Genomic DNA, 26278 nt, shown 5'->3' on the forward strand with positions numbered 1-26278 from the left:
CTGAACAGGGCCAAGGACGCACCCCGCTGAGCGGCACCAGGGCGATTGTAATTGCTGCTGCAGCTGGCCGGTTCCTGTCCCGCGCCTCCTCCGAGCCCGCCCCTGCTCGGCCTGCGCCCGAGTAGCTGCCAGGAGCCTCTCCAGCCCCGCTCTGGAGAGCCAGAGAGGGACTCCTTCCCCTGCCTAAAGAGCTAGGCCGTCGCAGTGGGCCCAGCCTCCTCCCGGACCTTTTGTTTTGGGAAGCGGCAGAGACTGCCATTCAAGGCACACTCTTAGATGCCAGGAGACATCCACTTTGCCCGGACTGGCTGAGTCCCTGCTTCACAGATCAGAAAAGATCCCGGTCCAAAGTAACTCAGGAAGTGAGCACCAAACTTCAGCCTGGCCTAGGACGGTCCAGAGGTGAGGGGAAGGAGGGGAGGCTGTTGGGGAGCAACCAGCCAGAGAGGGATTTGCAGAGGTAGGGGCTGGTGTCATGGCCTGATGGTACCCATGTCACTAGGCATCAGAGAATCAAAAAGAAAGCCCTAGAAAAGGGTCACAGGGCTTTTGCATGCTGCCCAACCCCTTCTTGACCCGAGGTGAACCCTAAGTGAACAGGCCACCTAAAGAGAAAGTATCACAGAACCCTGGGGTTGCCTGGCTCACCGGACAAGGCACGGGACTGCTAACCAGGCTCCAGCCTTCCAAGCTACCAAATGACTCCTACCCCAGGGCCTTTGCCCTTGGTGTTCATCATCCTGGAACATTCCTTTGACCTTCACAGATGTATCTACTTGTTGCTGGCCTCCTCAGCTCAGATGTCACCTCCCCCGACTCCGTTCTCTGGCTCTTTTCTGTTCTGTCTCAGCCATCTCTTGTATCTCCCAGGTGATTGCCCTTCTGGTTGCACACTTACCTGTCTCCCCCATGGAGGCAGAGCCTGTATTTCCCAGGTACCCGAGACACCCACACAAGGCTTGATGAATACTTGGGAGATTCTCCACAGAGAGCTGTGGGCGGACAGATTCATGACCATTTTGAAGTTCATACTCCTTAGACAGGCTGATGGTACGGAACGTGGATTACATCTCAATAGGGCAGTTTGGCAGTCTTTTAAAAAGTAAATCCAGGCGAGAGACAGCAGCCATGATCCACACTGGATACACAACACCCCAGAGGGCACACATCCTCCCTCCAGACCCAGGCATACTGCTGTCCCACAGTCCACACCCCATGTCAGTCAGTGGAGAATGCAGTTGCTCAGACTTGGAAGGGACCTTAGAGGTCACCCTATCACTTTTACACTATCTCTAACCAGTTACCTTCCCTCCATCCTAAACTTTAACATGCCTATGGCAGAGACCCCCACGCCCCCATTGAATGCCCCCATCCCACTGCTGGCTAGCTCATCTCTGGGGGAGACAGTCATTTTCCTGTGATGTCCACATACTGGTCCTCCATCTCTTCCACCTGACATGGAATAAGCCACTCTGCTTTACATAGAGATCTGGCTACAGCCTCTTCCAAAGAGATCTCTTATTCCGGCTGGAAACCATATCTCTCCTTACGCTACCCTTGGTGTGGTCCTCCTCTCCCTCCTCCTTCTCCTCTCCCTCCTCCTCCTCCCCCTACCCCAGCCAGAACTCACTGAACCTATCACTCTTTGGCTTCTGAAACCCCACGCTGCCTCCCTGTTACTGAGCCTTTCTTCCCAACCAAGGTAGTTCTGAAACTTTATGTCCTGCCTAGTATCTGACCCGGTATCCCAGTTTCATCTCCTCCCGCTGACTTGAGCTTTTCCCTTTCAGAAGAGAATGGGGAACACATCCTTCTAGCTCAACCCTGTACTCAACTCTTCTGCCATCTAGAAAGAGCCAAGGGCCTGTGAAACCCTGGACCTGCTTCCATGGGATATAGCTGTGAGTTATTAGTTCAGCCCCTGGTCTCATCCACAGTAAATGACTTCCTCTTCTTTATTTTTGGTGTGCTTGGAATCAAACCCACAGCCTCATGCATGCTTGGTAAGCGCTCTACTACCAAACTATGGCACAGTCCACGTGAACTCTCTGGATAGGCCATATGTGTATGCTGCTGGCCCTCCTGTCTGCTGGGCCTCCAGCATCACTCAGCAGGTCACAGGTGCTGGCTCTGGGCCATCACAAAGACGTGACTTCACCTAGATACTCAGGGATAAAACACTTCCCTAAAAGCAACTCTGCGCATTGACAAACATTTGCCCTCTGAGTCTGGCCTTGTCTTCCAGACCCTTCCCAGAGCTTTAGCAACCCATCGACTCTGAGGATTTCCAAAAGATCAGCGAGACTCTCACACTGCTGATTTGGATGGACGGGGATCTGAGAGGTTAACTTACCTGTTCCATGTCACACAGCAAAAGAGAAATGGAGCTGAGATCTGAACCCATCTGGCTGGCTCCAGAGTCTTGGCTATTTTTTCCCCCACCATGCCAACCATGCTTCTAAGAGCCTATTCCAATGTGCTGGGTGACTTTTGAGTTTTTCCCTATAAAGTGTGACGGGATCAGGGATCATGGGGAAATGTCTGAGAGCCTTCACTCCAGAGGCTGAGGAGGGAGGATCATGTGTCTGAGGCCAGCCTAGGCTACAGAAACAGTTTTAGTCTAGCCTGGACTACATTGTGACATCCTGTCTTAAACAGCAAAAGCAAAACCAAACAAAAAGGGTAGGAGGGTAGCTGGGCGGTGGTGGTGCACGCCTTTAATCCCAGCACTTGGGAGGCCGAGGCAGGCGGATTTCTGGGTTCGAGGCCAGCCTGATCTACAGAGTGAGTTCCAGGACAGACAGGGCTACACAGAGAAACCCTGTCTTGAAAAAACCAAACCAAACCAAAAGGGTAGGGTAAGGAGAAAGCATCCCTCTGTGACTGCGGTACCAGCTTGGTACTCGCCCTCCCCTGCCCGTCTTCTCTTCGCCCGGCGAGGGATCCAGTCCCCTAGCTCTTGTTCCTCTCCAGCCAGAGAAAATGACCCATGATCTAAATAAAGCCATCAAGTCTCCAGTTTGCCCATCCTGGAACTCACTCCTGCCAGTCTCATCCCATCGCCTCCTCTTCCTCTCTGGGCAGGACCCCCCAGGCACTGGTCAGCACACATCGATAGACTCACAGAGTGAACAAAATGGCTCACAGTGAGCTTGGCAAAAACAGGCCAGACCTGGAGCTCTGGCTGGCCGAGCCTGGGCAGGTTACCTCCCCTCTCTGAGCTTGTAAAACACCAGTGTTAGGTGTTGTGAGATCATCTTCGCAGAGTCCCAGACAAAACAGATGCCTGGCTAACAGCATGGGCACCATTCACTAGGCATGAAGATGAGGATGCTGATGCTGGAGGGGCTTATACCATGACCCACTTGGATCCGGGAGAACACGGGAGCTGGAGAGCCAAGCTTTATGCCCATCCCCTTGTCCCTCACCAGTGACCTTCTCTGAGAGCTCAGTACATGTAATTTCCTGTTTTCCGTCCTTTTGAGTCAGGGTTTCATGCAGCCCAGCCTGGCCCTAAGGTCACTTTATAGCAAGAAGATGACTTTGAATTTCTGATCTTCCTGCCTCTCCGTCCCTAGTGCTGGGATTACAGGCATGCGCCTCCATGCCCAGTTTTATTCCTGTTGAAGATGAAACCCAGGGCTTGTGTATGCTTGGCAGGCACTCTACCAACTCAACTATATCTCTAGCCCCTCGATAAATGTAATTTTGGATATACATATATATATACATACATATATATACTTTCTGGGCAGTGGTGGTGCACGCCTTTAATCCCAGCACTTGGGAGGCAGAGGCAGGTGGACTTCTGAGCTTCTGAGTTTGAGGCCAGCCTGGTCTACAGAGTGAGTTTCAGGACAACTAAACCCAGAGAAACCCTCTTTCGAAAAACCAACCAAACAAACAAAACAAAAACAAAAACAAAACAAAACAAAACCCAGTTATATACAGAACTGTTTTTAATAATTATCCAGTATACCAGCAGTAAGAACTTGTGGGAGCAAGGCCCCCGTGCCATAGGGATCAGGCTGGGAACCTCACCCCGACCCAGCTCTTCCTCAGTATTACCCATTACCTACACAGGGACCAATTGAACTGTCTTAGTTCTGGGTCCATGGGTCCCAGAAAGGTAAAAGGGAACCCCAATCATGGGTCAGCATCCCACCCTATCCATCCTGGGATCTTTATGCTCCTACTGTAGGGACAGAGTCACAGCCCCTCCTCCACCCACCTCCTCCTAAAATAGCTCTGAGCCACTATGTGGCCAGGGCGGCTCCCCACCAGCCGCAAATCCCCCTGAAATCAAATCCCCATCCAGCCCGAAGCAGGATGGCACCACCTCCTGCCATTGCTGGGCTCAGTGCTGGCCGGGCTCCCCTCATGGAAACCCGGACAGTTGTCCTTCACAGTGACCGGGACAATCATAAATCCCTAAATAATGAGACAGGCGCTGGGAACACAGAGTCAGACAGGGTGCTAATTGGGTGGCTTCTGAGCAGGAATGCCTTGGGGACAACAGCTGGCCTCAGTTTCCCAGCCGGGGCATTGGGATGGGGGAGTAGAAGGGCCTCTGAGGCCCTGGTGGGGCTGTTTCTAGGCTCTCCCATCAGCCTCCTGACCAAGCGAGCCAGCAGTACTGATCAGGAATATTCTATAGCTCTGTATAGGTGAGCAGCCCAGCCCCCACCCCACCCCATCCAAGTTTCAAAGCGGGAAGCCTGACTCATTTCTAGCAGTGTCTGGTAATTGTGTCTTGCAGCTAAAGAACAAGCAGATCCTTCCCAACATGCATCGGGGCAAGGAGGCAGAGAGCCCAGCATAGACACTGAACTCGCTCCTCCTGTGAGGTCCCTAATGGATTCTTGGATGAACCCAGGGAGGCCCTTGGTGAGCAGCAATCGGGCAGAGATTATCACATTATACGTTCAAAGGCTTTGCCCACGAAGGAGCACAGCAGCTGACACCCTGACTCCCCAACTCTACCAACCCCCTCTCCTGCTCCTTGGCCACAGGAGCTGCATATACACTTCAGCAGGGATAGAGGCAGGGGGATGGGTAGTATGATCTCTTTAGCGCTAAGCGCTTTGGAGTTGGTGAGATGGGGGAGGGCCACTTGTGTGTCTCTGGGTGTAATTTTGAGGGATTCGCATGAGGACAGGTGTGACTGAGTCAGGCAGATACATTTGTGTTACAGCTTGGTCACTTATTAGCCATGAGGTTGGAACATCTCCCTTCTCATCAATGGGGATAACAACTCCAAACTATAAAGTCCTGTCCAGGAGAAGGACAAAAACATTAATTACAGCAGACCATGATTAGACCTCAGAAAGAACTTCCTCACTGCTGTGTTTTAGAAACCAAAGGCTCAAAAGTCGTAGGAAGACAAACAAGCTTGGGGAGAAAAAGAAAAAAAAACCTCAGGATACCCTCTCCCAAGCTGTGGGTGCCCATTCCATCCGGTCCCCCACTTGTCCACCATCTTGCACCCCAAAGCTGCCAGCCTAACTGCACTCTTTCCTGGAGCAGAATCTTTTCCCGATTCCTCCTTTCGGTTAAAATCAAAGCAATGGAAATTATTCCGGCCTCCTCACTCAGCTTTGCTGAGTCTGGGTTGTATAGAGGCTAACACCTAAAAGGAGGCTGGAGAGTTCGGGTAACTAAGAGCAGGGGCAGCCCCTCCCCAGCATAAGTGGCACCCTAACTGCGGTCTAGAGAGTAGTCAGCTTCTGGGAGGACTTACTTCATGGGAATTACTGCCTGGAAGGGAAAGTGAAGAGCAAGAGTTAGGGGTCCCCCTGGGACAACCTTGGCTCCCTTCCTTCTTACTTCAAGAGAGGCATTCAGAAGATGCCCACAAGAGCCCTGACTATAAGCCAGGGCCAACACTACGGAAATTAAGATCTTGTGGCTCCTGACCCCACCCTTCATTTCCTGAACCTTTTATTTAATGAGTTGGTCCAGCAGGGTCCTCCCAGGAACCCACAGTTGGTCCTTGGTGTGAGACACAACCTATCCTGTCCAGAAGAAGGGGAACTGAGGGTGACCCTGGGGATTGGAGGAAGCCCAGCTCTCCGAGCCAATTGGCCAAAGCCAGTAGTATGGGGTGGCCAGGGCACCCATCTTGTCAACCAGGGAATAGCTGACCACATCCAGGCACCCTCCACTGGTATAGACCACTAAGAGTCCTCTGTCTCTGTCACTCTTTCTCTTTCTAGTGCTAGCTGGCCTTGAACTGCCTCTGCCAGGAACAGAAAGAATATACCATCACAGTTCTGAGAAACACCCTTCTGATACAGAGTGCATCATTATATTCTGGGCCCCTGTCTGCCCTGTTCAATTCCCAGATGCTTCCCCTAGCCGAGCTACCCAAAGGCCTCAGCTATAGACTGTGAGGGCCCAGAACACAGTCTGGCTGTGAAGCAATGGCTCACTTCTACGCTTGGTCAAACACACCTCATGGGATTCCTGGAACAACTGAGAGGTAATATAAGTCCCAGCCCAGATCTGATAGGCAAGCAGGACAGGCCCACTGGAGAGGTCCCTGACTCTGCTTATTTACCTAAACCAAAAACCAGAACCACCACCAGCGTTGAAGACTTCTACTGCCCAAGCCCCTTGTGGGCTCTGATGGGCTTGGCTGGTGCTGCGACCTGAGAGGTTAGAACTTCTGCCCAAGTAATTCTGATGTGCAGTTAAGGGGTAGAATTTTGTGCCCAGCAGCCGTCCAAAGACATAACTGGTCTTGGAAGTATTTTCTGCAGAGTTTGGCAGAGTCCTCTCTCAGCTCCCACCCCAGGGCCTCAGATTCAGGGACTTGGAATAAAAATTTTTATTTGTTTGTTTGTTTTAAGATTTCTTTGTGTGGTGGTTTGAGTAAGAATGGCCCTCATAGGCTCATAACCTTTGGATAGTTTGTTACCTAGGAGCGGCACTATTTGATAGGATCAGAAGGATTAGGGGGTGTGGCCTTGATGGAGTGTGTAGGGGTAGAGGGGCAGTTGTGAGTAGTGGTAGGTGGGTAGGGCTCTTGGAAGTTTCAAAAGCCCCTGCCAGGTCCAGTCTCTTCCCTTCTGTCTCTCTCTGCCTGTGAATCTAGGCATGTAAGATGTAGCTCTCAGCTACTTCTCCAGCACCCAGGGCTGACCTAACATTTCTGCTGCCATGCATGCTCCCCACCGTGTGCTAAGTCCCTGAAACTGCAAGCAAGCCCTAGTGAGGTTCTTTCCTTTACAACAGTTGCTATGGTCACGGTGTCTCTTCACACCAATAGAATGATGACTAAGACAACTTTGCTTTTTATTTATGAGTATGTATCTATGCCTGTGTGAGTTTGTTTGCCTCCACAGAGGAGGTCAGAGGGTTCTGGGATTTGAACTCAGGACCTCTGGAAGAGCAGCCGGCCACTCTCCTTTCCTTTTTTGAGAAAGGGTTCCCCGTGGCCAAGTTAACTTTGAACTCACTACTTAATCAAGGATGACTGTGCGTTTCTGATCCACACCCCACCCCCTCAAGTCCATGCCCAAATGCTCTATTTTGGTTTGGGTTTGGTTTGGTTTTGAGACAGAATCTGAACGTGTAGCTCAGGGTCTCAAACTCAAGATTCTCCTACCTCAGCCTCCTGAGTCCTGGGATTACAGTCCTGTGCTACCAGGTCTATCTGTGGCTGCTTTTTAAACTGTACCCAGAAGGTTGGAAGGAGCATCTGGACATAGAGATGCTAGGAGGAAAAGCCTGGCTCCTGGAGTCTTCATCCAGTGACATCGCTTAATGTTTTCTGTGCTACCCAATCCCTCCCCCACCTCACTCCCACTCCCCAGCTCCCACCTTTACCCCTACCTGGCTGCCATCTCAGCCTAGGAAGACCTGCTCACTACACTCTTAGGCTGGCCTCCATCTTCAGACCTGGGCTGTGGCTCTCATGCTGTGCTTTGTGTTCCCATGGGCATTATTAGCCTCCAGGGAAGGGTGTCAGCTTGTCCTCAGAACGTGGCCCCAGCTGGTCACCCCTCAGCGTATAACTCAGCCTTGCTGAAGGAAGAATGTAACTGTAGTTTAGCCTCAGTCTGGGACAGCATCTTCCACAGCTGGGCCCTCCCAGGAAAGCAGGGCTGTGACTGAATTGCTCTGGATTCCTGCTCTGTCCTACCTTAGGCCTCTATTGCTCCTAAGAAGTGCGAATTCCATCCTCTAACTTCTCTCGGCACGGGGACAATGTGTAGTTATACTCCCCAAGGTACACACGGTCTGGGAAGCATCCTCGCTCTGGAGGACCCACACACCCACCGAGGCACCTGGCCTAAGGAATGCCCACTCTGTTTTCTGGAAACAAGAGGATATAGCTATAGGACATGGGTTCAGATCTTGTCTCTGAGCCTCATTTTCCCCATGTACAATATAATGACAAATTCTAATAGTACTCACTTAGTGGGCCTTTGCATACTTAACGATCGATCGATTGATCAGTCAATAAATAGTGCTGACTCAGTGCTGGTCAGGGAAGCTAGGGTCTAGATCCCCACCTTACAGGTGAGGAAGTGACTTAGCCCATAGGACACCAAAACCTCAGGTGTGTCACCTCAAAGTTTCTCCCCTCCAGTATTCTCAGGCCATTTCCTCACTCCTCTGGCGCCTGGCCTGGTCCAGGTGGGCACCGTGCCCCACACCGACAGAGGCCCCTTTATACCCTTGCCCAAGGTCACACACCCTGAGCTCCCAGCCACAGCAAGACAAGTACCCTGTGTCTGAGTCTGTTTCAGGGCCAGGTCTGTGGCCAGTGCTAGCTCCAGACTCGTGACTCTGGATGGGTGGGGTCATGCATCCCCTCCCCAGCAGGCATTCAGGGGCAGACACTCCAGGCTTTGGTTCCTACCCTGCCCAAACCCTGGGGCCAGACTCTAGTTTCTAAGCTGTTTTTAATATCAGAAGGAAGGGAGGTGTGGAAGGCCATGATAGGGTCCTGAGGGTCGGAATGGGCTCCTCCCCTTCTGTCTTACTAAATCTGTCCTCCTCCTCCTCCTCTTCCTCCTCTTCCTCCTGCTGAATGGGAGATGGCTCTGCCTCTCCCTCTCACCTTTTCCCCCTCCAAAATATTCTCTACACACAGAGGGAAGCTAGGGGGTAGATCCTAGCATAAGCAAGACCCTTGGTTCTATCCTCAGCAATGCTAAATAAATAAATAAATAAATAAATAAATAAATAAATAAATGTTTTTAAAAAGTAAAGCACTTAGGAGGCCAAGGTAGTTGGGTTGCTGTGAGTTCAAGCCCAGGTGGGCTATTCAGTGATGCCAGGTTAGCCTAAGGTAAAAAGTGGGACCCTGCCACAGACAAAAGCTCTAAAGTTCCTCGCCTTTGGGAGAAAAATCCTCACCCTAGCTGGAAGGTGTATAATGATACCAGCCAGCCCTGCCTTTCAATATTGCGACATTGTCGTTTACAAAGGTTATGCTAAAGAAACTTGCTAATGAATTACAAAAGGAGGCGAAGGAAGAAGGAAAGCAAGTGAGCAAGCGAGCAAGCAAGCAGGCAAGCAAGGGAGCTGGAGAAGTGGCATTGTTTGGTTTCTAACACCCACATCAAATGGCTCACAGCCCCCTGTAACTCCAGCTCCAGTGGATCCAATGTCCTCTTCAGGCCTCTCCAGGCACCTGCACACACATGGCAGAAACCCACACAGAAGCATCACACACACACACACACACACTCACACATGGCAGAAACCCATACAGAAGTATCTCACACACACACACACACACACACACACACACACACACACACACACACACACAAATATAACCCTCAAGCCAGATGGTGGTGGCACAGGCCTTTAATCCCACCCAGCACTCGGGAGGCGGAGACAGAGGCAGGCGGATCTCTAGGCTCAAGACCAACCTGGACTACAGAGTGAGTTCCAGGACAGCCAGGGCTACACAAAGAAAACTCTGTCTCAGAAAACAAAACTCTGCAAAACAAAAACAAAACAAAACAAAAAAAAATGTTTTCCCCTAATCTCATTTTGTTTATAAGTAAGTTCACAGTTTTGTGCTGGGTCACAGTCATAGCTATCCATAGCTTCATGTAGCCTGCAGTCTCTGGGCTGGATGGCTGGGCCCTTCTTGTCCTCTTTCAAATCCTTCTTTCTTCTCCCAGCACCTCCACCCTGCCCCTCCCACAGATTAACTGAGATATAAATACTACTTGCCTACTAAAAATATTCCTGGTAGAAGCGACAGTGTGATTACCAGACACTGGCAAGGAGAAAACCCATTCTTGACTGAACCCGACAAATCAATGAAATCTTGACCACAGGCCTCATTTTCACTTGCCAATCTTCCCAGACTGGATAGTCATCTAGTGATGGTCATGCTAACACCCGGAGAGCCTGGTACCCAGAGCCTGCGGCTCCCAGACTGATGCACGGATCAAATCCCAGTGGCAACATACGCGAGGAACTGATGCTGATAAAAAGAGTTTTGGTTGAAATTAAAATGGAATGAATAGCATGGACATTTGTCCCACTGTACCATAGGGAGGAAAATCTAAAATTAAAAAAAGAAGATCTTTGATCCCAGCACTTGGGAGGCGGAGGCAGGCAGATTTCTGAGTTCCAGGACAGCCTGGTCTACAAAGTGAGTTCCAGGACAGCCAGGGCTACACAGAGAAACCCTGTCTCAGAAAAAACAAACAAACAAAAAAACCAGCCAAACAACCAAACAAAGAAGAAGGAGAAGGAGGAGGAGGAGGAGGAGGAGGAGGAGAAGGAGAAGGAGAAGAAGAAGAAGAAGAAGAAGAAGAAGAAGAAGAAGAAGAAGAAGAAGAAGAAGAAGAAGAAGAAGAAGAAGAAGAAGAAAACCTCACCAAGTGAATGAAGTTGAATTAAGTTGGGTGATTAGAGTTCAAAGTGGAAAATGTCCCCCTGAAAATGCCCAGTGCTGGCATGTTTTGATTTAAAATGTTTGTATTCAAAACATCCTGGGGGTTAAAATAGTCAGTGCTCACCCAAGCTATTTCTGTACCGCTCTCATTTCCATGTGACAGATGCTCTAACCACACCAGGGTCCTTCGGTCCCTAGAGCCCATTAAGCCTTCCCTCTCCAGACCTGGGCTTTCTATCCTGAACCCCCTAGCTTTGGGCTCCTCCTTCCTCTTGCTCTGGGCATCTTCTCCATGAGAAACTTCTTCATAGCCCTTTCTAAAATAGGTTTTCTGTCTTGCCTTCTTCTTTTTCTTTTTAAGGGTTTATTTATTTAAGTATGTGAGTACACTGTTGCTCTTTTCAGATACAACAGAAGAAAGCATTGGATCCTATTACATGGTTATAAGGCACTGTGTGCTGGGACTGAACTTCAGACCTCAGGAAGAACAGTCAGTGCTCTTAACTGCTGAGCTGTCCCTCCAGCCCTGTATTGACTCCTTTAAAAACAATTATGCACAAGAGTGTGCATGTGTGTGTGCATACATACATATAGAGAATATGGATGCATGTATATGTGTTTCTGCGTGTGTGTCTTTCTGTGTGTTCACTCTTGTGGAGGTCAAAGGATGGCTTACAGTGTTGAGTTCTCTCTTTCTACCATGTGGGTCCTAGGAACAGATCTCAGGCTGTTGGGCTTAGCGGAAAGAATGTTCCCCTGCTGAGCTGTCTCTCTGACATTTTTCTGGACTTTTTTTTTTTTTTTCCAAGACAGGGTCTCTTTGTGTAGCCCTGGCTGTCCTGGAACTCACTTTGTAGACCAGGCTGGCCTCAAACTCAGAAATCTGCCTGCCTCTGCCTCCCAAACCAGTGCCAGGCCATTTTCTGGATTTTTAAAGACAAGCAGCAGAAGACGGGCTCGAGCTTTTGCTTCCACCTCCTCAGGGATTCCAGGTGCGTGTTGTACCATGTCCAGTTTATCGGGTGCTGAGGACTGAACTCAGACCAACCCGGCAACATCCTCAGCTGCCTCTCTCTGCCTCCTCCCCCACTCGCTTCTCTTTATGTTTATCTGTTTTCCCTTGAATTCCCAAGGCAGAGCCCAGGGTAGGCACACAATAAATGTCTGTTGAGCAAATCAGTGTCCATGTGACAAGAAATGGGGAAGTGGGATGGGATTCCCAGGGCTCTGGGAAAAAAGAGGGATGGGGCGGGGGGGGGGGATATAGTCACATCCCCTGTACACCCCTGGCGGATGTTCCCAGGGAAGTTCCAGGGAAGCCCATGTCAGCAGGAGAGAAGATACACCAGGGTGGCTTTCTTCCCCACCCCCACCCAGGCCCATCTTCCCAAGGATCACGATCACACACACACACACACACACACACACACACACACACACACACACACACAGGCCAACAGCTGCCTCAATCTGGACTGTCTCTTCATTCCTGGCTCCTACATTTGGCCACTGGCAAGACTATCCAGGAAACCTTGTGATTACCACTCTGGCTTCTCCACCCCTGACATACACCTCAACCTGAAGATCCTGAGTAGTTGCCCTTAGCCTTAAGCAAGAGCTAGTTAGATTCCCAATTAGCACTCCTCTGGTTAAAAGCTTTTCTAAAAGCTTTCAGTCCCTTTCCCCCCCCCCCACAGGAAGTTGTTAACTAGGGCATCATCTCTCAGAATCAGGTCACAGGAACACTACATATCCCTACCCTCCCTTCCCAGATGGAGACACAGGTTCAGGAGGAGGAGTCCTAGGTGGAGAGTCCTCCAGGAGGTGCATCAAAGATGACAGTAGAAAGGTTAGAAGCCAGACAGGCAGTAATGGCCCACACCTTTAGTCCCAGCACGGGGGTCCGGGGGATAGAGGTGGGGGCAGATGGATGGATCTCTGAATTTGAGGCCAGCCTCATCTAGACAACTAGGGTTACACAGAGAAAACCTGCCTCAGAAAAAAACCAAAAAGAACTAACCAAAACAAAACAACTGCAAAAAGAGAATGCCAGAGGCCACTGTCACCTGGGGTCTTTTTGTCCAAGGAGACCTGGGTTCAAGGCTGCACTTTGATGGAAGACTGTCCTTGGGCAAATGGCTTTGATCTCTGCACTTGCCTATCACCTGCACAAAGGTCTTTTACTTCTGTGGTGCTCACAGGGCAGAACCAGACAGTTCTAGGGTGAGCCAAGTTCTGTGCAAAAGAAGCACCCGGAAGACCCTGGGGTCCCAGAGATATTGTCCCGTGGTGATCCTAAAAGGGGGTCACATGGTTCATCTTGCCAGTTTGATAGGATTTAGGATCATCATGGAAACAAATTTTCTAGGCATGTTCCTGAGAGGATCTCTAGGTTAGGCTGAGATAGAAAGAGGTACCCTAATGGTGGGCACTACCATTCCATGGGCAAAGGTCCCTGACCAAATAAAAAAATCAGTGCAGGGCGTGGTGGCGCTTGCCTTTAATCCCAGCAGTCGGGAAGCAGAGGCAGGCGGATCTCTGTGAGTTGGAGGCCAGCCTAGTTCTGTTCCTTGGATAAACCTTGTTTCAGAGGGGGTTGGGGGAGGAAGAAAGAAAAGAAAAAAGGTAAGCCAACACCGGAATTCATCTCTTTGCTTCCTGACTTCTGAGACAATGTGTCCAACTGTCAAACACAATGTGTCTACCTGCCTCTGGTTTCTGTCTCATTTGGCCTGAGCTGGCATTTGGCCAGGCCTCTCATTGTACCTTCTGACTGTAGGCCTGTTGTACCTTCTGACTGTAGGCCTGTTGAACAAACCTTTCCTTCCTAAAGTTGCCTCTGTCAGGCACTCTGAAACAAGTAGCTGTCCCAAGGCCAGGGAAGAGTCCTTTTCTCAAGTGGCCCTAAATGGCCAGCTCAAGCTCAGCTAAGGAGAACAAGCTGGAAGATGCTTTCCTCTTTGGGGATCCATAGAAAACACAAAGGTTCTGGCTTTCCACATCTTCTCCTGCTCCTCCACCCCCCCGACCCCCACCCCAGACTCTCAAAACAGGCCAGAACTGTTGTCACGTAGGAATCAGCAAGTCGAGGCCAGGAGGGTGGGGAGGAGGAGAGATGCTAGGCTCTAGAGGGCCATGCAGGAAGTAGGGCAGCTGGGATTTGGCCAGGCCTCTCCATGGGCATCTGGAGTTCAGGAGGGTCTGTGGCTATGGATCTCACCACACCCAAGGAAACCTTAGGCAAATAAACAAGCAGCCAACACAGCAAGTCCTGTGCAGGGGCCGTGGGCATGGTGTGGCCAGCAGCAGGGAGCAGAGAGGCCAGGCCAGGGAACTGTTTAAAGAGGCCCCGTGGCCACAGTGGCGGAAAGACTGGAGCAGGGTGGGGGCACTGTAGTGGTTTGGAGCAGGAAGCTGGACTTGGGATGGTTAGGTGGAACTTGGCTGCTTCGAAGTAGAAAGAAAGGTGTTGATTCAGCTCTGTCCTCGTTCACGCTTCTGAGTGAGGGCATACGTTGTTTGCCTTCCATTTAAGGTCAAACTGGTCAACAAGACAGACAACGGCCTACCTCTCCATTATTCTGAACCCCAGTTCTGCTTCCAGGCCTATGACTGGGCTTTGTCATTGGAGAATATTCTACCTCCAGATTCTCAGTAGAGGGGAACAGAGGCACCAACCCTGACCTGTTGTCTGCAGGTCCCGATACCCCTGATTTGCTTGGAGGAGAAGAGCCCAGAAGTGACAGGATGCTTTGCCACCCTGATCTATGATCCCGAGACACTCATCCATGCTGTTCCTCAGCTTCCTCAAGAAAGTGCGAGCCAGAGACACAGATCAACACGCCTCAGCGGAACGTTAGAGACGTGGTGAACCTGGGGGGCGTTGGCTCACACCTGTCATCCCAGGGCTTAGGACTGCTGTGAGTTCGAGGCCAGCTTGGGCTATATATACAGTGAGTTCCAGTCTAGGCTACAGAGTGAGAGCCTGACTTCAAAATAAAAGAGAACAGACACAGAGAGACAGAACTGCAGAGCCATGGAGCCAGAGAAAAAGAAGCGTGTGTGTGTGTGTGTGTGTGTGTGTGTGTGTGTGTGTGTGCGTGTGGGTAGGGACAGAAAAGATAGAGGGGAGGGAGAGGCAGAGATGGAGCACACAGCAGAAAGAAGACAAACACATTCAAGGCAGAAGGAGGCCCCAAGAACCACACAGACAGGCAACCTAGAGATTCAGGATCCCGAAAGAAACCCTAGAGATGAGGTGCTAGGTGCTAATTGTCAAGTCCCTCAGGGTTTGAGGGAGTCCCAGGAAGGTGGTAATACTGCCTTCTGTCCCCAATACTAAGGCACTGCAGGTGCCTGGTCCTCAGGCACCACTGTCAAGTAAGTCAGCCACTGGCCACTGGAACTGGTTGGTCCCCCAAGGTGAGTGAAGGGCACTGAAGAGGGCAGGGGGGCTGTGAGAGAGGGAGGGGCCTAGGATGCACACTGTAGGGCATCGGGTTAGGTGTGCAAGGGTAGGCACGTGAGACTTGGTGCCCAGGGATGGCTTGTGAGCCAGGTGGCATGCCGGGTATAAGTACTCAAGTGTGGATGGGTGTGTCCATTTACAAAAACAGAACAAAAACAAACAAACAAAAAGAAACAAAAAAAAAAAAAAACTTGCAGTGTTAAGGAGACCAAAGTGACAGGTAGGTTGGTCCCCAAACAGCTCGGTAAGAATCCTGATTGAACAGAGCTGGTCACAACAAAAAGAGGTGACAAACCTTTGTTTTCTGGGCAGACAGGATGTCTAGGTGCCACGGGGCACTCCACAGCAGCCTAGAACAACACGCGCCATTCATTCTCATCAGGAATGATCCTAGACATCAGCAAGCTGACCCCCAACCTCACGAAGAACCAGCCCCCCACTCCCCACTCCCCACCCCCCACCCCCCACCCTGGCTGTAGATGTGAGAAAGCATGGTGGGAATGGGGTGAGGGGGCTAGGAAGCATGCTGGATATTCAGCCTTCTCTTCCTCTGGTCTAGCTTTCATCCCTCTTGCTGCTGCACGCAAGCCGATTTCGTTCTTGCTCCTTGGGAACAGAAAGTCCTACATCCTTGCCATGCTGGGAAGAAAAACAAGCTCCCCTCGACTTTCCCTCCCACTCAAGTATCACAGGACATTAAAAAAAATGTCCTAATTTTGAGTTAGAGAATGAGGTCAGGAGGCCCGGGGGTGGGGGGTGGGTGGGGGACGGGACTGCTTATTGGTGACAACTGACAATTTTCATTTCACCTTGAAACTCCTTCCTTGTCTAGACATATGTGGCCCAAGCCCAGGTTTATGAGCACTCTAACAGGGGAGAGATGTATAGGGAGGGAGTTCACCAAATGGCACTTATGGTCACAGACTTGTCTAGCCAGGTCCCCTGTCACCCAAGTGGGGTACAAAACAAAAGAACCACTAGGAGGCCACAGAAATAAGTCTCAATATCTTAAAGTTTTAATGGTATGGTGGCATGGGCCTCTGATCCCAGTTGCATGAGAAACTGAGGCAGGAGGATTGCCTCACGTTTAAGGCCAGCCTGAGTAACTTTGTCAAACTTTGGCTCCCCAAAACAAACAAAACAAAACCCTCTGGGATATGACTCAGCTACAGACCACTGGCCTAGCACAGACAAAATCCTGGGTTAAACCCCCAGTAATGAAAAAATAACAATAATATATATTTTATAAGATCTGGTTAATGAAATGTCCAATAAGGTCGCATGTATCCCAGGCTAGCCTCAAACTTTATATAACACAGGAAGAACTTACGATGCCCCTGACTCCACCTCCCAAGCTCTGGGATTATAGGCACGGTCTGCCATATACCACACTTGGTTGTGTGCGGTGCTGGCGGCCTTGGGCATGCTTGGTAAGCACTCTACCAACTGAGCTACAACCCCAGTCCCATGTTCAATAAATCATTTTCTAGCCTCCTGCCTTGACAATTATGCCTTCGTGACAACCTGGGAGAGCAGGCTGACAATCAGATTTCTCTGCTTCCGGTGAGGTGAGTTTCACAGCAGAATAACAGTGTAGAGAGATGGCTCCATTCTCCGGGTTCAGCCACCCCTGCCCTTGCTACATTCCTATGGCCAGGTCATGTCTGCACTGCAAGGACCGACCACTGGACACCGGACCTCGGCCTGCTTCCAGCCTGTAAAACAGCACACTAAGCAAGCATTCTAGCGACTGAACTGTATCTCCAGCCATGAGAGAGTGGACCTGATGCTTAGCCTGGTTGACTCTACACTTGATGGAAAGCAGCCAGAGCAGAACGCTTGAAAGTACCCAGCCTAGGGCCTGTGCCCTGCTTCCCTTGCCTAGATTTTAAGGGTACTCATGGATTGGCAGGCTTTGGTGGCCACCAGAACTAGAGCCAGGGCTTGAAGCTTTCCCTCCCTCCACTGGAGGGCAGCTCCCACAATCTTCAGGCAGGATTATTTGTCATCCTGGAAAAATCCAGCCTAGTTTGATCCCAATTTGTGGATTTCTGGAGGCGGGGAAGGCAGGGAGGTAACGCCCACAGGGAATTTTTTGTCGAGTTGGGTATCCAAGCCAGAGCTTGTTCCATCTAGGCACAGCCCCAAGTGGGCCCCTGCCGCTCCCCGGATCCTGCCTCGCCCAGCAGATGTAAGTCCGACACAGCCAGGAGAAGGTGAGGGGTTCTGGACAGCACAGAGATGGGAACCAGCAGGGGACCGGGGCTGGCAGGGGAGGAGTGAAGGGCATTTCCCTTTCTGGACAAGCTTTAAAAATTTTCCACCCCACCTCCACCCCCTGCAGATCGGCTTTGCTGTCCTACCCAGGAGGGGACACTTAGACCTGTTGAGCCATCACCAGGCGCCAGAGACCGGGCTAGATGCTCTTCTGCGAATTCTCATTAAATCCCTGCAGCTACCCTATGAGGTGGGTCCTAACCTTAACCCCATTTTCAAGTAAGGAAGCAAGGACAGAGGTCGAGGACTCAGTGCTAACCCACCCCAAGGTCTCTTGCCCTACAGCTCACTGCCTCCCAGCAAGAAGCTATCCCAGAAGCAGAAAGGATGGTAGGAAATGAGCAAGGGCCAATGAGATGGCTTCGATAAAGACGCTTGCTGCCAGGCCTGAGGATCTGAGTTCAATTCCCCAGTATCCATATACATGGTGGACCTCGAGAGTTGTCTCTAGCAAGTTGTCCTCCAACCTCCACCCACATGCCATGGCATGTAGATCTCTCTCTCTCTCTCTCTCTCTCTCTCTCTCTCTCACACACACACACACACACACACTTGAACATAACACACACACACACACACACACACACACACACACACACACTTGAACATAATACACGAGGAAGAATTTCCTGACAATGATGGTGTGTGTGGGAGGAGATCGTGGAATGCTGGATCTAGACAGTCATGAAAAACATGAAAAAAATCCCCTGCCCTAATCGTCTCTTCAGTCTGTCCAAAGGTTGGGGATGATCTCTGGAAGGTTCCTGGAGTCTTGACTGGGACTAGGTAGCACCCTCCCTCCCTCTGTTCCACACCCCGGGGGTCTTTACTTAAGTGGCTCACAAGGTCCCAAATTGCCTCTCTTTTCTGACTCAGGAATCTTGGCATCACAGCTGAGTTATCTCAGATCAGGTCTCCCAGAAAACCCTCCCTGGAGTTCTGGGAGGCAGAGTCTCATCCTAAAGCCCAAATCCCACATAAGAGGGCACAGTCATCCCAGGCCTGCCTTCATTCTCAGGGTCTGACTCTAAGACACTAGGCAGGATGGACCTGCTGATCCTGGGCCCTCTGGATTCTGGCATTTCCTCATTCCCCACCTCCTCTCGCCATCTATAGCCAAGTGCAAATGATGCAGATGACCCAGGGACACCAGAAAACCCAAGTCCCACGCTGATAGGCAACAGCTGTCACTCACTTGCTCCCAGAACAGAAACCCTTCGGTTCACTCCATTACTCCGAACTGCGAATATATTGCCCTGGGACACACAAAGGGTACTTGGGGTGACGAAGTTCACCTGCTGCCCTTCGGAACATTGTAGTGTCTGCTGCCCGTTGCTGCTTTCCGCAGCCCTTGGACTCTGGCATTATCCCGTAGAGCCAGCGGCTCCCTCCAACTTCCTTAGAGTTTTATCGCACCCGCCTACCGAGCCTAGTTGTCTCTGGGTGTCCCCTAGGTTTGAGACGGGCAGGAGACAGAAGGCTCTGCCTTGTCTTTCCGAGCTGACCTCGAGATCCTCAGAGTGTCTTACCTGCAGGAAAGAGATGCAGCCGGCGGTGGCCACCTGCTCTCGCCTGGTTTGCAGCGCAAAAGCTCTGGGCTCGCGGGCCGGGGCTGGCGGGCTGGGGGCGGGGACGAGCTGGGAGGGGCGGGGTCTCCAGTCCCACCCCAGTCCTGAAGGTGAGGAGTCGGTAAGCATTTTGAGGTTGTTGAGTATAGAGCAGAGAAACAGGGCCACTGGGAGTTCCGGTTTCTTTTCTTTTATCTCTTCCTTTCCCTTCTCTCCCCGTCTCATTTGAAATAGGGTCTTATGTAGCCCAGGACTACCTTGAGCTCTTGGTCCTCTAGCCTCCACCCTCTAAATGCTAGGATTACATACATGCATGTACCACCAATCATGCTTGCTCACGTATGTGTGGGCTCTCTCTTTCCTCCCTTCTTTTTCTTTCTTTCTCCCTTCCTTCCTTCCTTTTGTCATCATCATTGTCATGTTTCTCCTCCCCCACTGCCTCTTCCTCCTCATTTGTTTTTCCCAAGGCTAGGAAGGCTGCACTCAGGCCACATTTGAATTCAACTAGCACCAGTTTTTCTTCAGCTTCCTAAGTGCCAGGAGCACTGGCAACGAACCTACACTTGACTCTCGGAGGGTTAGAAAACCTGAGTCCTCCTGACCTTATACAATTCTATCTGACAGCCTGGTCCAGATGTTCACAAGCCTGGCTCCGCCAGAAGACCCCCCACCCCCCAGCCCAAAGCAGCAACAAGAACAGATTTGCCTGAGTCTCCCTCCCCTCAGTCTGAGGGTCTCACAAAATTGAAGATGGGTGGAGACACCCTTACCCCACCCCCTCCCTAACTCCTGCCTAAAGGTCAGCAATATAAAGACCCAGTGATTAGAGAGACATTAGGCATCCATCTTTTTCCTCTCTCCTGGCAACACAGGGCCCTCCTCCAAACCCCAAACCCCCCTGGCAGGTCCCTCAGCTGTCACTGTTTAGCACTGGAATGACAGGCGTCCAGACTCCGTGAGTCCAGCCACATTCAAGGCCACTGAGCTTAGCACTCTGCCCCCGCCCCCTCCTCCATCAGTCGCTAATTTTATTGACCTGTAAAAGGCACGTTCCTGGCTGGTGGTTGGGGGGGGATGACTCCTGAAGGGACCAAGGACACTCTGAGAAAGAGTTACCCTAGTTAAGATGGCTGCCCAAAAGAGTGGCTGTGAATTTTTAGCTTTAGCCAGAAAAGACTGGGAGAAGAGAGAATCAATTCTTTTCTATGCACTTTGAGGCAGGGCAAGAATGAAGCAGAAGAGATACAGGTTGGATAACAGGAAGAACTGTCATCCTTCTGTGGAATCTGCCCTAACCCTTCCATCCCTCCCCCCCCCCAAAGGTGGCTTGTGCCTGCTGGGCCTCTTACTACAGAAATAGCCCTTTCCCTGAAGAATCAACCTAGATCTTGCCTCTATTAAAATCAGAACAAAAAAAAATTAGGCCTCTCTGATTCTCCCTGCTCCATGCCTACCTGACTCCAGCCCTCCAATACTGGCTCTCGGATGCTTTTTCTCAAGTGAGAAGGGGGGACAAGGGGGGGGGTTGAAGAGTTAGAACCTGTCACAGGGTGGCAAGGAGACAAGGACTTTACATTCTTAAAGAGCCTCAAATTGAAGCTTTTTAGATCTAGGAATGAAACCCAGAGCCGCTTCTGTGATGGGTGTGTTCTCGGCCTGTGAACCCTGTCTTGGGCACCTCAGATTTATCCTGCTGGTGATCTACATGAGAACTTGGCAGACACAGAAGACATTTTTCCTTTCATTTCTTTTTTCTTTCTTTTTTCTTCCTTCCTTCCTTTCTTTTCTTTTTTCTTTCTTTCTTTTTTTTTTTTTTTTTTTTGAGACAACCCCAGGCGGACCTCAAACATACAATGTAGCCAAGGATGGCTTTAAACTTATCTTAGCTACAGTTATTATTCATTGTGTGTGCATGTGTGTGCCGGAGTGTGTGTGTGTGTTTGTGTGTGTGTGTGTGTGTGTGTGTGTGTGTGCTGGAGTATTTATGACTGCACTAGGATGCATGGGAGGAGGTCAGAGAAACAAGTTGGTGGCCCTCACCTTCCCCCAAGTTGGTCCTGGGGGATTGAACTCAGTCAGTCAGGCCTGTAGGCAATACTTTACCCAGTGAACGATCTCATCAGAGCATCCTCCTGTCTCTACCCCTCCAGTGTTTAGAATCCAGGTAGGCACTCGCCATGCTGGCTTTATGCAGTTCTGGACATCAAACCCTGGGCTTTGTACACTGTAGGCTGAGCTCTGACAACTCAGCTAGTCCAAAGGGTAATATTTTAACATTAAAATTTACTCAAGCAGGTAAGTGTGCAAAGAGGGGTAGAAGATAGGCCTTACAGTGGAAACAAAGACATCTGCGAGGGTGCGTTCATCTCTTGACTAGGAGGAGGCATGGCACACTAATGAAGCTTATTTTCCATCAATTACACTTCAAAATAAAAACCGTTACATATTCTCTACTACACCTTTAATTTATGAAGAGCCTCAAAAACAAAAACAAAACCTACAAGGTGCTTGGGCAAGGGAGGGATGTTGTAGTTCTTAGAACATCATGGCATAATAATTCTCCTGCGTTCATCTTCCAACTCCATCCAATGTGTTTAAGATCTCTGCAGCAGAATAAAGGGGTACCCTGACCAGAGTGCTAGCCAGGGGAAGGAGGATGGCTTGCTGGACTCTCCTGCCCCCTGCAGTTTGACCTAGGTACTGCAGTCACAAGGGGGTCAGTCCAGGGAGAGCTCAGACAGGCTTTGTGTGCAGTCCTGCAGGATATCGAAGACTGGTATGGAGAAAGGCACCCGGGACCACTTTTTGGCCTGGATCTTCCCTCGAGGTGTTTCCAGTAGTATGCTTCCGATTTTGAGCACTGGCAAGGTCACTGATTTGTAGATCATCTGGAAGCCCCAGACCTGATGGTGGAACAGATGGAAGCACGTGGCTTTCTATCCTTAAACTGGACTTCTGTGATGACCAGCCCCATATCTACCACCAGAGGCCATCATGCAGGAGGCTCCCTAAGACAGGACTATAATGAAATTTTTGGTTTCTTTAAAAACACAGATTCATGAGAGTGTTTTAATTTTAATCCCAGGTGTGTAATATGGGGCGGCCTTGGATTGTCCACAGCAAATGACAGTGATTTGCTTGGTGCTCTAGCAAGGGTGTGGTTTTGACGTCTGGAAGTCTGGGGACCCTTCAGAGGGTGTATAAATGCTAGAGCAAAGATAGAAGAGGCTAGTTGGTGGTTGGATGATGTTGGTTGCATTGGGTACAAAGAGATGAAAAGAAGAAATTAGATATCCTGACAGTGAAGATCATACTGGCCCCAAGGAACTCGATGCCCCAAATCATCAGGAAGTTGTCTACCGATAATATCGCCCCCTTCCCCCTCTATCCTTTTTTTCTCTCCTACCTAGGGTTAGGGGCTTGAAAGGGTGAATAAAGAAGTGAAGAAGGGTGGAAGAAAAAGGAACATGCAAAATAGTAAAAGGTCAAGCTACAGGGGACTACAGGACAGACGGCGGGTCTCTCAGACAGAAGGACAGAGGGTCTCCCAGAGCAGGCGTGGTTCCCACCTGGGGTGACGACTGGAAGGTGCAGCTAGGCCTCCTTTCCCAAACCAAGGGCCTCTGGAGTCCAGGGCTGAGGGCTCTTTGCCTTGGGCTATAGCCTTTTACTTACCTCCCCACAGTTACTGCACCTGATGGTTCCTCCAGGTCTCCAGTCCTTAAAGACCTTGTTAATGACCACAGGGTTCTGGGAGGTGGTATAGTAGACCCTAGAAAGAATGGAGTAGACAGAGCCCTTCTGGAGCCCCTGAACCCCAGATTCCATGTCCTGTAACTGGCTGAGTCCCTCCCAAGACATCTGACCTTTCTGCCTGTCAAGATAGAGAATTTCCCAGAATCAGGAACTCTAGTCCCCAGGAGGATTGGCCTGCCCTGTCCACACCCTATTCCTGCATCCAGAGAACATCCTTGGATCCCGAGCCCCATCCCTGCCATCATTCCTCTCAGGGTAATTATGCTCTCTCACTTCTGCCTAGACTCATTTCCCGTGTTTAAACCCCATCACCCTCCTTCTCCTACCTAGGTGACATATAACTTATGTTCCAAATATTGAAAAAGATACTGCAGCTGGGTGGTGGTGGCGGCGCACGCCTTTAATCCCAGCACTTGGGAGGCAGAGGCAGGCGGATTTCTGAGTTTGAGGCCAGCCTGGTCTACAGAGTGAGTTCCAGGATAGCCAGGGCTATACAGAGAAACCCTGTCTCCAAAAACCAAAAAAAAAAAAAAAAAAAAAAAAAAAAATTCTCCCTAGCCTACTGAGTGACATAGACAGGCTACCTCACCCGACAGTTAAACTTTTCTTGATATCCTGAGAGTGGGTAGGGTCAAGGACTCAGGTCATGGCTAAATTCTTTGTATCCTAAATTCTAGTTCTCTTTGTTGGGGATAAAACCTGCTTGCTAAAACACTTTTTAGCTTGCCACACCCGGTAAAAAGCCCTTCTGCATCCTGCAAGCCCTCCCATGGCTCTCACGAGAAGTTGGGGTTCACATTGACGTGGTGGGTGCCCTCCACTTTCCGCAGGTCACTCCCGTAGCCCACGGCCACCATACAGTTGATGCAGAGAAGTTGCACGTGCTCCGGTAGGAACTGCCCCTGCTGGATCTCCCGATGGGCCGCGCGTGCTGCCCGCTTAACTAGAGATGCTTGCTGCAAGTCCCGGATCTGGAGAAGAGGGCGGGGGACAGGACTTGGACATGGACACCAAGAGACCCAACCTCAGGAAAGTTCTCAGAGTTCCCAAAGACCCCAGATCATTTGTACCCGGACCCAGAAGGGACTTCTTGTTTGAGACAGGGTCTCTCACTGAACCTGAAGCTCCCTGACTCAGATAAGCTGGCTGGCCAGCAAGCCCAGAAATCCTCCTGTCTGTCTTCCCAGAGTTAACACATTGCTGTACCCAGACTTTTACTGGACTGGGAATTCAGGTCCTTGTGCTTGTGTTACCCTTGACTGACTGAGTCATCTCCCCGTTCCTGTTAATGTTGTGTTGTATTCATCCTTTAAAAAATGTCATGCATAGCTTTTTTTGCTTGTTTGTTTTTATCTTTTTTGTTTGTTTGTTTTTCGAGACAGGATTTCTCTGTGTAGCCCTGGCTGTCCTGGAACTCACTTTGTAGCCCAGGCTGGCCTTGAACTCAGAAATCCACCTGCCTCTGCCTCCCAAGCGCTGGGATTAAAAGCGTGCGCTACCACTGCCCGGCTGTTTGTCTGTTTGTTTGTTTAAATCTATCATGGGATGGCATTATGCTAAAACAACAGCACTAAAGAAAATGGCTTGGATGCTGCTTCTGAGATTAGGACATTATCTGTCCGGATCTTACCTACCACCTGTGTTTTTGTTTCCTTCTATTTCCAGAAAGGCTCTCACAAATATATAAAGTATCTGTTTCCCGTCCCCCAGCCCTTTCCCCCAGCACCCTCACATAATTCAGGCTGGCCTCCAACCAAGGATAAGGGCACACCTGGGACAAGGCCTATTTTCTAAGGTCATGCAGAGGACAGGCATCGCCTTCTCTGGCAACAGTTACCATGGCCTTGATCTTTCTCTGCCTGGTATAAAAGTTCCCTAAGTGATCCTGGAGGGGACCCAGGAGTGTGTGGATGCAGTCAGAGCCTCAGGCTCTCAGAGGCTGCTGCAGGCTGCCGCTGACCTTGGCCTTGAACTCATCAGGGTCCATCTTCTGTACAGCAGCCACAGCCTTCTCCATCAGCACCTCCAGAGCCTCATTGGTTAGCTCCCGCTTCATCTCCCGACTGCCCTCTGTAGCCAGGAAGGAGTACACACTCTGACCAGCTCGAGCACGACCCCGGGCCTGGGAAAAATGACAAAGGTGAGGGAGATGTGGGCTGGGATCCATATGGGATCCTTCCAGGGCTGCAGTGGGTAGCAGGGCTTAAGTGTACCTGGACCATGGAGATCTCATTGGTCAGGAGCCCATAGCGCACCACCACATTGCACTGAGCGATATCCAGCCCCTCCTCTGCCACACTTGTGGCCACTAGAAGGCTCAGGATACCATCCCTGAACTCCTGGATCACTTCCTGCTGGTCTTTCTGTTGGAGGGTTCAGGGAGAAAGAAAAGGTTTACGGGAACCCAGAGTCCCAGTCTGTCCCAAGGTTATCCCCAAGATTATGCTGGCCTTTCCTAGTGACCCGTAATCCCTAGGACACTTTTTTCTCCCTCCCTCCCTTATAAAAGACAGATTCTTCAAATATCCTAAGCTGGCCTTGAACTTGCTGTTGTAGACAAGAACCACCTTGACCCTCTGGGTCTATTGCCTCCATCTGTCATCTGAGTGCTGGGATTACAACACACTACCACACCTGGCTTATGGCTCTGTGCTTGTGAGGCAAGCATCCTACCAGACCCCTTCCCTAGTGACCTCTAAAAGTCCCTGCCTAACCCCTATCCCCCATAAAGGATCCCATATCCCTGATCCTCTGCCCTGAGAAGCCATACCACCTACTCATTTTTTTTTTCTACAGGCCCTTGGGTCCCTGCTACTCCATCCCCTGGGACTTTAGGCAGGGGGAAACTTAAGCGAAAGAGGGTGGTGGTGGGGAGTGTCTCTGTTTAATCCCAGCTCTCTGGTCTCTTGTCTAGGAAGATTCAATCCCTCTTCCCCAGAACCCTGCTACGGTATGGAAAACCCTGTTCCCCTTTCTCCCCTGTGAAATGCCTCCAGCCACGGCCCAACACCTGGGTCATGTGTGTGCTCTGGCTTGTGTTCCCTGCTCCGATCAGCATCTGCGGCTTGATGCCCACAGTCTGTAGGCAAGGCTGCTGCCGAAGCCAGAGCAGGAGGGAGGAAGCAGTCTGACGGGTTCTGGTGAAGATGATACCCCGAGTGTGGCCAGGACTCCCAAACTGCTTCAGTAAGATCCTTTCCAGCATCTCCAACTTCGGGTTCTCAGGACCCCGAGCTGCTAGCTGGCCCAGCACATTTTTATGGTCTGAAAATACCAAAACAGAGGCAACAGGGCTCAGGCCTGGGTGGACAGGGTGCTCGCAGGACAGTTGTTGGC

At 50.6% G+C, this 26278-nt stretch overlaps 2 protein-coding genes and 2 long non-coding RNA genes across 14 annotated transcripts in view; 2 read left to right on the forward strand and 2 right to left on the reverse strand.

Moving 5' to 3' along the window:
• Zfp385c (zinc finger protein 385C) overlaps positions 1 to 19213 on the reverse strand; it is a 66248-nt gene extending 47035 nt beyond the window's left edge. For 5 of the 8 annotated variants that reach the window (XM_030246059.1, XM_030246058.1, XM_030246056.1 and 2 more), the window contains exon 1: positions 1 to 274. In XM_030246059.1, the coding sequence (XP_030101919.1) occupies positions 1 to 259 (259 nt within the window). In that variant the 5' untranslated portion in view covers positions 260 to 274. Of the gene's footprint in view, positions 275 to 19147 lie in introns of those variants that run through there. The other 3 variants (NM_001373888.1, NM_001373889.1, NM_001373887.1) reach the window with 1 other exon arrangement.
• On the forward strand, positions 134 to 24276 carry Gm38483. Of its 4 annotated transcripts, none has more exons than XR_389045.4 (5): positions 134 to 402; positions 14571 to 16909; positions 16999 to 17557; positions 17686 to 17808; positions 23773 to 24276. It is a non-coding gene; the product is annotated as a predicted gene, 38483 (long non-coding RNA). The 4 variants fall into 4 exon arrangements; XR_880214.3 differs by having other exon boundaries at positions 14571 to 16904; XR_389044.4 differs by having other exon boundaries at positions 14571 to 17557.
• LOC115487802 lies at positions 3984 to 6850 on the forward strand. Its single transcript, XR_003949773.1, has 2 exons — positions 3984 to 4887; positions 6216 to 6850. It is a non-coding gene; the product is annotated as an uncharacterized LOC115487802 (long non-coding RNA).
• Positions 21631 to 26278, reverse strand: part of Dhx58 (DEXH (Asp-Glu-X-His) box polypeptide 58) — a 9388-nt gene continuing 4740 nt past the window's right edge. The window contains exons 8-13 of the mRNA NM_030150.2: positions 25953 to 26206; positions 25156 to 25305; positions 24903 to 25064; positions 23723 to 23913; positions 22862 to 22958; positions 21631 to 22089 (exon numbers count right to left, since the gene is read on the reverse strand). Coding sequence (NP_084426.2) covers positions 21904 to 22089; positions 22862 to 22958; positions 23723 to 23913; positions 24903 to 25064; positions 25156 to 25305; positions 25953 to 26206 — 1040 coding nt within the window. The 3' untranslated portion in view covers positions 21631 to 21903. The remainder of the gene's footprint in view (positions 22090 to 22861; positions 22959 to 23722; positions 23914 to 24902; positions 25065 to 25155; positions 25306 to 25952; positions 26207 to 26278) is intronic.

This window comes from Mus musculus, chromosome 11 (genome assembly GCF_000001635.26).
Source record: "Mus musculus strain C57BL/6J chromosome 11, GRCm38.p6 C57BL/6J".
Taxonomy (NCBI): Eukaryota; Metazoa; Chordata; class Mammalia; order Rodentia; family Muridae; genus Mus; species Mus musculus.